Source organism: Magnusiomyces paraingens (genome assembly GCF_902498895.1).
Source record: "Magnusiomyces paraingens strain CBS 517.90 genome assembly, contig: contig2, whole genome shotgun sequence".
Taxonomy (NCBI): Eukaryota; Fungi; Ascomycota; class Dipodascomycetes; order Dipodascales; family Dipodascaceae; genus Magnusiomyces; species Magnusiomyces paraingens.
This window is the reverse complement of record NW_022474068.1, coordinates 587,699-600,689: the sequence shown is the minus strand read 5'-3', so window position 1 is coordinate 600,689 and position 12,991 is coordinate 587,699. Positions and strand designations below refer to the sequence as shown.

The 12,991-nt window shown below is 36.3% G+C and overlaps 2 protein-coding genes across 2 annotated transcripts; one reads left to right on the top strand and one right to left on the bottom strand.

Annotated features, from left to right (window-relative positions):
• Positions 1-2,948: 2,948 nt before the first annotated feature.
• SAPINGB_P001928 (uncharacterized protein) lies at positions 2,949-7,856 on the bottom strand (the record flags this gene model as incomplete). Its single annotated transcript, XM_031996648.1, has 3 exons — positions 2,949-4,814; positions 4,879-5,392; positions 5,455-7,856. The coding sequence occupies 3 exons, from the start codon at positions 7,854-7,856 to the stop codon at positions 2,949-2,951; spliced, it is 4,782 nt and encodes a 1,593-aa protein (XP_031852539.1).
• Positions 7,857-10,435: 2,579 nt separating this feature from the next.
• Positions 10,436-11,230, top strand: SAPINGB_P001927 (60S ribosomal uL30 domain-containing protein; the record flags this gene model as incomplete). The annotated part of the gene is made up of 1 exon (XM_031996647.1): positions 10,436-11,230. One exon carries the CDS (start codon positions 10,436-10,438, stop codon positions 11,228-11,230), a length of 795 nt encoding a protein of 264 aa, XP_031852538.1.
• Between the last annotated feature and the right edge of the window lie 1,761 nt (positions 11,231-12,991).

Below are 12,991 nucleotides of genomic sequence, written 5' to 3'. Positions count from 1 at the left end.
GAGTTACGTATAGAAAATTTTGTAAGCTTGGAAGGCATGCTAATCACTTTTACAACCAAGCACAACGAAAAACCTTAACAAAGCATATCATCTACGGGTCTCAGACTAAAATGGGATTAGTGGACAATTGTGTGATAAGTTTCTAACCTCTATTTTTTCTTATTTGGAATGAACTATATTAAAATGTCGATATTTCTGAAGATAAACCGTTTTTCAAATAAAACCAGTGGATCAAAATCCACATATTTCTTTCTTTTTATTTCCTTTGTTATCGGTAAAAAAATCTAAGTAGAAGCTTGAAGGAATTTATATGGCCATAAATGAACAAGTCGCAATTCTTCCGAATAATATCATGATGCTAATCAAAATTTTAGAAAATATTTATGAACCGGCCTTGGTCTTTTTCTCTTATTTTCTAAGCTTAAAAATATTTCTAAGGCGTAGGTAATGGGTGAATTTAATTTTTGGAGCTCTGTCATAAATATTAAGTGATTGAAAAAAAAAATGATGTTCCAAATTTAAGGTCGATTGACCAAATTTTCGTATGCTTTTTTATATGTTAAATGTAATTGATAATTATCATTATAATAATGAATAGCAATAAGATATTAATAGAATCGACAATACCTTTTCAAAGAGGCGACAATTTACAGTAAAGGTTTGAGATGATAATTATCATAAATAGCAAATGAAACCATTTTAACCAAGAAAAAAATTAAAGATATTAAGTTCATTTAGCTCTGGAGTCGAAAATGAATATCATTCTTGATATCAATATATATATATATATATATATATATTGTATCCAAGCTCAAACTCAAACTCAAATTCAAACAAAAAAGTATCAAACCCTGATTTGTCAAATCTTAAGCTTCCATGAAAAATTCAATAACTATTCAATATTTATTTCTTAGTTAAACCCTGAATGCTTTGAGGCCCAAAAAAATTTCAAGATACAAATATTAAAGCTCATGTCGATAGAAAGCTGTTAAACCGTTCTTGTAGATTGCGGTTTTAAAATTTAACGGTATTGAAAAAAAAAAAAAAAAAATAGAAGGTCATTCAAAAGATTAAAAGTCCCGGAATACGATAACGCATTTTTGTCCTTGTGGTGTTTCTTTCAAGCTTGTATATTGAACAGGTCTTGTTTCATCCATTTAATGCATAATAACTTAATTTTATTACAAAGACTCAACAGGGTAACCCTTTTAAATAGTAACCTGACCATATCAAAATTAAAATAATATGATTGTGTTATTTTAATTAACCATATGGTTTATTTTACCTGTAGCTTTTAAACCCTTTTTCAATTCTTCACAGCTTTTTAAAAACATTTTACCAGTGCTTGGAGATAATACCCTCATAGATATATTTATTTGAACTAATACTTTTTGCAGTTTTTTTATAATAATTTTAGTTAAAGTTTACCTCAAAACCGTTAAAATGGTTTAAAACAACTTATAGTCATATGAACTTAGTGCCAAATACCCGAGTTTTGGTCTTTTGACCAAATTCTAGTAGTAGTGTTGAAAAAAAAAATCCATCATCTCATTGACGGACCACCCTAATGGGTATCCGATGTGGGTAATGTAGAGAAGAAAAAAGCATTTATTAGAGCTGTAAAACGGCTCATCAAGCCATTTGCACTTCTCCACATTGATATAGACATCACCTATGGCAACCCATCTAGCAAGCCAATTAGTTCCAAAAACTTTTGTTGCAGCCTGTGCCGTTCATGTTTTGGACTTTAGATCCAAGTGCATTGAGGTTGCATTTTTTTTTCATGGGCAAAGTAATTAATACCAATATTTTAAAAAAACTATTTTTTTTCTATTTTGAAAGATGCACCCTTTCCATGCAATATTGGCACCAACAAAAGTTCTCATTCCAAGATGTGTTTCCTGGGAAGCCATTCCTGCGGCTTATCCATAAAGCATTGCGCATGCGAGGGAGGACCCTTTTTTACAAATTTGTTTTCAAACATCACAACGTAATCTTGCTTTATCACGCTGCACTATTTATCCTCAATTTTTGATTTTTGATATTTGCATTTCGAATAGTTAACATTTAAGTCGCTTAAGTACTAAGAGGGGATAATCATTACTTTTTAGCAGCTTGGTTTCAGGTCACTTCAAATCTAACTTATGTTTAGGTTCACAAAATACAATGATACATACAATACCTTTTGCCAAAACTCATTTTTCTTTCTCGAAATGACTACAGGGGGGCTGTTTTTATTTTATTTTATTTTATTTTATTTTATTTTATTTTATTTTATTTTATTTTATTTTATTTTATTTTATTTTATTTTATTTTATTTTATTTTATTTTATTTTATTTTATTTTATTTTATTTTATTTTATTTTATTTTATTTTATTTTATTTTATTTTATTTTATTTTATTTTATTTTATTTTATTTTATTTTATTTTATTTTATTTTATTTTATTTTATTTTATTTTATTTTATTTTATTTTATTTTTTAATTTGCAAACTAATACTAGAAATAAAGGAAGAAATCTGCTGTCATAGTATGCCGAGCATATTTAAAATAACCATAAGTTACTGTTTAGACCAAGAACAAACAAAAATTTACAAACAATATAGTAGATATTGTTGTATGCTTAAATGATTTCATTTTTATTTGACATATTTTTATGTGATGTACAATTTTTTTTATATAACCAACTATAGAGATATATATTTTCTAAACCTTTTTATTTTTTTTAATCATTTTGATTCAAAGCAGTTTCATGATTTTTTTCCATTTTTATAAGAAAATTAATTTGGCAACCTTTTCAGTTTTTTTTTTCAAAAAAACATTTTTTTGTCGAGAATTTATAATTTTTTTATTTTTTTCATTTAAAACAGTTTTTTTTCATTTTTTTATTCCACCTTTTAAAAGATATTCCCAACTAAAATATCACTTGCCTTGTAAGAACCACTTATTCACTCCTGTTGAGCGGGCTGAACGGTGATTGGCGGTGTTGTTAAATTGAATGCTTCAAATTGCATACCATCATTTTTATCATCACACTTTAACTCGCCAGATCCGCCAGATCCATTAGATCCACTAGAGCCAGAAATGCTAGCAGATCCCGAGCCTGCAGTCGTAAGTCCGGCAGAATACACATCACCACTAGTAGGTTCAGTGCTTGTTGCACTACCATGGCTATTGCTGTCGCTGGTACTAATGCCATCGCCGGTATTAATTCCATCGCTGCCGCTGCTGACAGTGGCACTGATGTTTGGAGGACACATACCATCAACATCTTGTTGTTGCTTCTCCTCTTGCTGCTGAACAGATCCGACAACGACAGGAGTTTGATGATTATCAACGTCAATAAAACCTGTTTGGTCTACAGTCTCATCAAGGACTGCAGATTTTAGTACATCGCTGATTTGCTGGATGGTTTGCTCTCCAGAGTCCATGTCTTCAAATGATGCAGTAGGACTGGAAGATGGTCTGTTACCGGCAGCCACTGCAGCAACAGCGGCAGCTGCAGCAGCTGCAGCAATCACTGACGATGCAGTTTGCTCTTCACCTTGCTGCTCTGACGGTCCTGCTGCCATTTGCGGCGAGGCGGAATGTTGAACAGCTTTTATGGGTTCATTTACCAACGAGGGCTCATTTGTACCAAGATTTGAATTGGTATTTCCACCGTTGCTTGTAGTGTTAAGGTTAGGACCATAGGTATCATCAGAAGGCTCGGACTTGACCAAACAAGCAAGTTGTTTATTTTCTGCGTCATGCTTTTGTAGGTGCTCGGATTGTGCCTTTTCGGTATTAAGAATAGACATGGATGCATTGTGATTCATTTCAACAAATACTCCAGGGTTCTGGTAAGAATTTTCATCTTGTTGCTTTGGCTGATGTGGCAATTTGGTGCCATGCATAAGAGTAGAAACACGATAACTGTCTTCCTGAGATTGATGTTCAGCAAGAGAGTTGTCAGGTATAGATGGCACTCCGGAATTTGCCACTGCCATAGCAGCAGCTGCAGCAGCTGCAGCGGCAGCGGCAACCGCAGAAGATGAAGACGAGGTAACAGAGAGAGGAGTTGATGCAGTTGCTCCACTCATGTTGCCACCAACTGAAGTTGCCGTGGTAGTTGGGGACACTTCTGGGAAATTGACAGCTTCTTTAAGTTCATCTATTGCTAAAAAGCCGCCCATTTCTGCCGACCAGCCCATCCATTCGTCGATCCAACATCGCACAATCCACCAAGCACCAAAGCCGGTCCCTCCATCAAGCGAAATTTGACGTAGCGATGCTGTCACTAGCGTGCTCATGCACAGCAAAAATAAACGGGCAGAAACATTGGGAAACTGTAATGGAAGTGCTGATAAAAAGTGTGCCCATTTGTGCAAGTTGCTTCTAGACTTAGACGAGTCAGAGTTAGGGTTGTTGACATTTTGAGCCTCCTCAAGTGCGCAATGCTCGCTCTCTGTAAGAAGTCTGATAACATCATCACGAATAATCCGTTGAACATCAAGGCCGCCGCAAGGAACTTCTCGCATGACAATTGAGCGGGCATCAAGATGACTCCAGTCATCTCGCATTTTGCGAATCTCATGCACATCCTTAAGAATTTTATCAGCTTGGATTCCTGTTTCATTGGTACGCACAAGTCGATCAATAATATTTGTGAAAGCTTGTGCAGGACGAAGCTTGACGCTAATAAAACGTTCAGACATGTCACTAAGCGAGGATTCCAAAGTGCTCACAAGAGTTTGACCCAGTGATCTTAAGGCTTCCAAAACATCTGATGATATATCTTTAATTGCAAGAGGACTGATAATTCGGACCATTTCCTAAAAAAAAAAGAAGGTTAGTTAGCATACACCAGTGTTGCATCAATAGACTTTTAAAGCTTACCTTATACATGGCCCAGTCGCATTTTTGAGCCCAAATACCGATATTTTCCATTTTAAGGAGTTTTTTGACTGGTGAAGTCAACCCACTAACAAAAGTTGATAGACAATGGAGAAATTTCTTGATATTCATGGAGCGAAGTGAATCAATGAGAGAACGACAATGGGCAAAGTAGAGCCCATGAAGAGTCATCACAATATCACGGTCAGAACCAAGAGGAAGGTATTTTTCAATCCCAGGAATTGTAAATGAATTTTGGTTTGGTGGGAACTCATTTAGGTCAATATGCACACCTTGAAAGCGAAGCTCCGGGAGACCAAAGTCCAAATTTCCATTAAGATTTATAGGGTTGAAGGTATCTAAACCGCGGTCCGAAATGCGAGCTGCGTCATACTCTGAAATGGAGTGACTTGAGGCCCGCGACATGCGATTTTGGCTGGGGGTAGAAAATGCAGAGCCGCCATACCCATTTTGTGAAAGAGGAGTTCCATCCAATGATTGTTTAAATGTACCAATGCTAAAAATAGAGTTAGAAAAAAAAATTAAAAAAAATTAAAAAAAATTAAAAAAAAAACATACCTGTCAGGACTATTTACAAATCTTCCTGGGGTGCCAGTTGGAGTACTTCCAGAAGCATTGTTTTGATCGCCAATTAGGCGGAAGCCACAGTAATGATACTTGCTTTGGCCGCGAACACCTAAACGTCGGGTTTTAATTCCAGGGTAAGCAGCGCGAACCAGCTTACCAAAGGAAGCAGGGTTTAAAGGTCGGATATTATGAGGAGTGCAAATGTCGACGTACCGCGCATAAATGCGATTGCGAGGAACGGCGGCATCTTCTGCAAGCTCACAGTTTTTGTGAAGCCACAACATGGCAAAAGCCTGGCGAGTTTTTTCGGCTTGAGCACCCTGTTCTGCTTTACGAAGTCTACTAGCAAGCTCTTCCATGGTTGTATCAGGTTCTGAATGCTCTACGTGAGGTTGCTGCTGCTGCTGGCTGTTGCGAGATGTATGAGAGGAGCTAGAAGAAGATGGTAATGGTTGTTGTAATTGTTGTTGCAATTGCTGTTGCTGCTGCAAATGTGACGCAGAGGGGAGCTGCTGCTGAAGCTGTTGCACATGAGTGGACATGTCTGGCCGACCATGGTTCATTCTATCAGCCACGCTGGCAGATCGGCTAAGAGAGACCTGATGAAACTCGCTCAAGTCGCTAGCTTTTCGCTTTCTATTAATTGAATCAACGCTTGGGGGTGGAAGGGTTTGAGTCCGGGTTTGAGACTGGGACAAGGGCTGAGGTATGAATGCCTGATTCCCATTGCCCAAGTATCGAATGTTGGATTGCTGCCCCAAAGCCTGAGCCGGGGGAGCACGACCGGCACCAATCTCTGAATTAAGAGATGCAGCAGCAGCAGCAGCAGCTGCAACTGCAGCGACGGTGTCCATAGAAGTGGGGTCTGTAAGTCCTTCCATGGAATGCCTTACGGATGGGGTATGGGTATTGGCTGCTGGATTGGTGCCAGTTTGAATCATATGCGAGTATTGGACAGGGCCTCCTGTAATGATTTCCATGCCTTGAAAGGGTGCATTAGATGCCTGAAGAGGGATTACGGAAGAACCTGTATGAGATGGGGGTGGTAACATTTGTTGCTGGTGCTGTTGCTGGATTTGTTGTAAATGCTGTTGTGGTGAGGGGAATTCCTTTTTGATTTGGAATTGTTGGTATTGAGGATGCTGATGAAAAGTTAGAGCATCAACAGCTTGTTGTTGCTGTTGTTGCTGTTGTTGCTGTTGTTGTTGTTGTTGTTGCTGCTGCTGCTGCTGCTGCTGTTGTTGTTGTTGGTCAGTGATAGTTCTCGCCACCGAATGCCTTGAGTAAAGAGAATGCCGTGAATCCTGCTGCTGTGCAGATTTAGAATGCTGGGATTGGGGCAATCTGTGAAGAGTAGTCTGAGAAGAGCCTTTGGAATTAGATTCAACACCGTTGTTTTCCTGGACAACCATTGTCATGGGGGGATGACCCATTCCAATTGCTTGGTGGTGGCGCTGACCAGACTGCAGTTGAGGAGATGTAGTTTGAGAAAGAGATGTTACTGAAGTTTGTTGCTGTTGGGAAGGCTGAGAAGATGAAGACAGTGGTATAGAAGGAAGCTGAGTCGGTCGAGTTTGTTGTTGTTGTTGTTGTTGCTGCTGCTGCTGCTGCTGTTGATGATTATGGTATGACATGGGCTGGGAACCCGAAATCTGCTGCTGCTGTTGTTGCTGGTGCTGTCGCAAAGACTGTGCAGCAAGCTGCTGAATAGGAGAGTCATTTGCCATTTGCTGGAGTTGCTGCTGAGCAACAGAAACATAGTAATCGTTAGGATCAGAGATTGCGTCTCTGGTAGTTGGAGTGCTCTGGCGAGTTTGATGAGCAGAATGAGACGAGGATGACTGAGCCGATATGGTTGCATAATCTGGGACCTGTGAAGGAGCTCCAGTTGTGTACAACGCATGGTCTTTTGAAGAAACAGAGTTCATCATCAAATCAGATACACCTGCAGCAGCAGCAGCTACTGCAGCAGATTGAACAGCTACAAATGTGGCGTCTGGGAGGGGGTCCATAAACGACTGAGATAAGCTAGAAGAAGAAGGAGTGGAAGATGTGGGAGCAGAAATAGAAGAGGATTCAGCCGGCAGATCGTCCTTAGACTGCTTTTGATGAGGGCCCAGGAGACTTGAGGAAGCTCTAGACTGGAGATGATGATGAGACTGCTGCTGCTGCTGCTGCTGCTGTTGTTGATGATAGTTGTGGTTTTGAGAATGTAATAGTTGGTGAGAATGCTGGAGGTGGTTGTGGTGGTGAAGATGAGCTTGCTGCTGCTGCTGCTGCTGCTGCTGATACGTCGAATCGGAAGGAGGATTTGCTATGGCCGAGTAGTCGACAGCATTATGTGGCATTGAATCTTTCTGGTTATTAAGAAGAGCAGCAGGGCTGCGGTCCATTCTATGGTTATATTTAGTGCTTTTTTTTGTGTAGACTTTAGTTTTTTTTTTTTTAAAATTTTTCAGATACACAAAAATCTTAAGCGTTGAATTGTAGAGAAGAAGAAGAAGTATGGAATAAGAAGCAAATAGTACGTTGGTTTGGTTGTGGTTTGCTGGCGACTAAAATTTTCTCCGACGAGAATTTTAGCAATAGGCCTAAGAAAGAAAAAAATTTTTTTTTTAAGGTGTATGTATACCAAAAAGATGTAAAAAAAAAAGGTTTAAAACAAAAGTAAACGTAAAAAAAGAAAAAAAAAAATCCAAAGGGAACCGCAAAAAATGAAGAGAGAAGTCTATGAATTTCTCAATAAAAGAAGCCAAACGGATCTTTCGAGACTTTCTCTCAGTGGGTGGTGGGGGCAAAAGAAGGAATGAAAGAACAACGAGAGTGGAGTGGTTCTCTGGGGAAAGAAGAAAACACAGGTGGGTATTTTTTTTATTCTATATAGATAATAATTGTTTTTTTTTTTGTAAAAGAAAGAACTTCTATGATGTTATAGCTAGTAATACAATTTAGAGGCTATAAAGCATGAGAGGCATATGAAATGAAAGATGAAGAAGGCATCAAAAAAAAAAAAGAAAAAGAAAGAAAGAAGAAAAGAAAGAAGAGAAAAAAAGTGGTGATATGGCCGTTGTGATGGGTGGTTGGTGGTTTAAAATTGGTGGTGGTGGTAGACTATAAAATTTTTTTTTTCTTTCCCTGTGAAAGCTTGTTGTACTAAAGGTGGTGTGTTACAAAGAGTATTGGGCAAATGTGAGCACTTGAGCTTTGAATCATTTTAAGCAACATGACATTACAATCAGTTTATACTTGAAAGGCTATTTGATGGAAAATCTAAATTCATAGATAGTTTTCATTGTCTACAACTTCTTAGACTTTATTCAAACGGTGCAAGACCGGAGCCTGAATCCGGGATTTGTTTCCGGGTACAAGTTCTGCTTCGTCCATCTTTTGGAATCAGATAGTTACTGACTTATCGGCTTACAACGGGTCAGTTTGAGACTTTGCATATATATTTATATATGACGTCGCCAGCCGATCTAACCCGACGCAAGCGAGATTTTTTTTTTTCAGAGGAGTATATCACGACAGATCTTTTTAAGTTGGAATCTATTCGATGATTCATAAGAGTCATGCGAGTTTTAATTTCATATAACAAATAAGAAAACCTACAATTTCTAAATAAAAATACATTTATCATCTCTTAAAAGAAACAGTAAAATAATAAAAGATAAAAATTGTATATTGTCTATGATTTTTACGACCATTGGAGACAAGTCAAATATAAAAAAAAAGTAGATGTTGGAAAAGTTTGTGAGATTTAAGGATTGAAAAATTTCGAAATTTGAAAAAAAAAAAAAAAAAAAAAAAAACCCTTCTGCAAAGAATTTATTTCCATAAAAATCATTTAGATATTCAAATTACTTAAATTCCATAATTTCTAAAACCTCTAGGGCTTTTTTTTTTTCTCAATAATACATTTGATTTGATTCAATTCAATTAAAAAATGTTGCTTTTTCTAAGTTTGACAGAAATTTTCAAACCAACTAAGTTAACAGGTTTCTTATGAAATATTACTCTGGTTTTCTTTCTTCAACGAAATCCATTCTTTTCCTTTTTCTTTTTCTTTTTTTTTTTTTTTTTTTTTTTTTCCTTTTGCTTTTTCTATTTGAATCTCTAAAATTATATGGGATTTTTCAGCACCTTTCTATTTTACATTTCTCTTTTTTTTTTTTTTTTGCCTTAACATACTGTACCACAAATTTTTGAAAATGCCCACAAAGACTGTTGGCGTATCCTGGATACCACTCTTCCCGCACAAGGATTGCGCGTCAGTCCCATTATTTTAAACTTCTAAGCTTAAATTCTTAAGGCTTCTAGTTCCAATTACCAATTTTTCTAATATAGAAGAAAAAAGGTACTTTTCTTCTTCTTCTTCTTCTTCTTTCTTATTTCTTTAAAAAATAATCATCATAACCATTATCTTGATATTTTGTTTTGTTTTATCAGACATTTGTGGATATTGATCTTATAATTGCTCTTACACTTTAAAAGATAGTTTCTTAATATTATATATTGAGATATCAGCTTAAAGTCCATTACTAGCGTTATTTAGTAAGGTATAGGCATATTTTTAGAACAGGCGGATGCCCAACAGCCGTCAAGGAGTGGGAACCAAAAGTGCGGATGTTGTTTCAGTGCAACTTTTTCCCCCCTTATTTGAGAATGATGGTGCATGGATGGTCGAGTCATGGAACTCTCATCACTCATCCACTAAAAGGCTTTGCAAGAAAGTGAAAAATACTTTATGACTTATACTTTATACTTTAATTTTTTTACTTGTTTAAAATCTATGTCCTATGTTATAAACTATATCATGTGATATTAACGTGACTTAACGGTTTAAAATTTTTTTTTTTTTTTTTTTTGATTTTCCAAATTGGTCAAAAAAAATTTTTTTACGGGTCTGCTTATCACCAATTTTTTTTTTTTTTTTTCAACCAAATAAATTCACATCACAACCACTACAACCATTATGGCCGTTAAGAATAAGAATAATACCAAGCTTGCAGCATCTAAGGAACCTGCTCTTCCGGATGAGACTCTTCTGAAAAAACGCAAAAACAACGACTCGCACCGTCAGAGACTGTCACGCGAGGCTCAAGCCAAGAAGAAGGCTGCCGAGGAAGCTGAGAAGAAGAAGCGTCGGGCTGCACAGTTCAAGCGCGCTGAAACTTTTGTTAAGCACTACCGGACATCTGAGCAAGAGCAGGAGCGGATAGAGCGAACCCTGGCAACATCTGCGCGGGTGGAGATACCTTCTGAGCCAAAGCTTCTTTTCGTTGTGCGGATAAAGAGTGATACGACTTTGGTTCCTCAAGCTCGCAGAATCCTTAACGCTATGCGGTTGCAAGAGATCAACAACGGTGTATTTGTGCGTCTTACTGAGGGCACTGCCGAACTATTGCGCATTGTTGAGCCTTTTGTAGCTTTTGGTTACCCGACTCTTAACTCTGTGCGCACGCTGATTTACAAGCGTGGATACACTAAGGCTTCTGAAGGTGAGACTGGTCGTGTGCCAATCACTGACAACACCATCATTGAAGAGGCTTTGGGAGATTATGGAATCATCTGCATGGAGGATCTGATTCACGAGATTTACGCATTGGGACCTAACTTTAAGAAGGCAGCCAACTTTTTGTATCCGTTCCAGTTGTCGAGCCCTACAGGTGGTTGGGGTGTTCGTTCCAAATTTAAGAAGTTTATTGAGGGTGAAGGTCTTGGTGAGCGTGCTCAGGACATTAATGCTTTGATTGAAGCTCAAAATTAAAGAGAAGGAATAAACAGTTTATTTATGACTGACTGACTGACTGACTGACGAAGATGGAAAAAATGGTCAAAAAAAAATGAAAATGAAAATGAAAACAAAAATAAAATAAAAACATGATAACTTTTTTTTAAAAAATTTAAAATTAACTTATAGACGTAATAAAAAAAATCAATTAAACGTATTGAAAGAATCACGATTGTTTTGGGCTTGTCTCAAACTTACTGTGAAAATCACGAGAAGAATATGAAAAAGGAGAGAAGGTATAACAAATTATAATATAGATTTACCTAATGATTTGACTGAATATTGGAATCTAGCTTTTCCTTTGAGTTAATGAAATGATTTTTTTTCTTTAGATCGGAGGATAATATCGGGAGCAAAAAAAAAATAAAAAAAAAAAAACAAAATAATATGAAACAAAAATAAGTATGTATGTTATGTTTGAAGTAATCAAAGAAATTGAACAATAAATTTGGAGCCGCACGATCTAAAAACGAATAGTTTTGCTACTGCAACGTTATTTTCATTTCATTTTCATTTTCATTTTAAATTTAAATTTAAATTTAATTTCCATTTCATTTCATTTCATTTCCATGAATTTCTGCAAAAATTTAGTCTTAATTCTTTTGAAACAAAAGGCGTTATTTGAAGTGCCTGTGTATTAAAAAAAAAGAAGCTTATTAGCCATTCATTTACTCTTAGAGTCGGTGAAAAATTCAGTGGTATTGGTTTCACACTACCAGGAACCCGAGATGAGCTGTTTTGAAACAAACGAGCGGGTCTCTACTTGACACTTAATCACAATAAAGAAGCTGAGACTTAACGAAGAATCCAATATTAAGAAAAAAAAAAAAAAAAAAGGAAAAAGTATGTGTGGAATAGTTTGAACAAGTCATGATTGAATGCCACGGCGCACTATTTAAGTCCAAAAATTGATTCTCTTGTGTTGCGGCTCTTCTTGTTTTGGATATATTTTAACCTCTGGGTAATTTGAGTTATAATTTAATTATATACTAAGTGAAAAAAAAAATCCTTTCAAACCAGCGAAAGCTCTTTTTTTATTTATTTATTTTTATTTTTATTTTTAATTTTTTTTTTAGATTTCGATTGCACAGCAAATGGGCTATTTGGACTTTTAAACGTTTTTTTTTATAAAGGTATCACATACATGTGTGTATATTTAAGAAATCCCATGGACCTAATGGATCTCCACAAGATGGTGGACAAGCCAAACATAATCGAGAGCAAGAAAACGAGACCAAAAAAAAAAAAAAAAAAAAAAAAAAATTAAAGATATGAATAAAAAAAAATGGCAGGAGGTTTTCCATTTCTTTTTGTTTGTTTGTTTGTTTATTTCTGTGGGGCTCAAATACAACTGCTCGACTTGTCATAGTAAGTTCTATCACCTTGGTCTCCATTCCTAGGGCATAACATCAAAAGGAGGACCGATACCCGTTTATTTGTGATTCTCTTTTGTTTATAGACATTTATCGGATATACTATATTCATCTTTTTATTTGATATCTATCTTAAATTATAATTTAATTATGTAAATATAATAATAATACCTATAAAATATCTACGTAATAAACCCAATATTTTTATGTTAACGCATGTCACATCGTGGGCAGTGTCTAACTGTTGCTACATTTTTCAGGAGGTCACTAAATAACAAAATGTTTATTTGGATGGAAACGCTTGTTGGAGTGAGGGGGGCCTAAAAAAAGGGGGGGACCAGATGCAGAAGTGTCATTTCTTTGG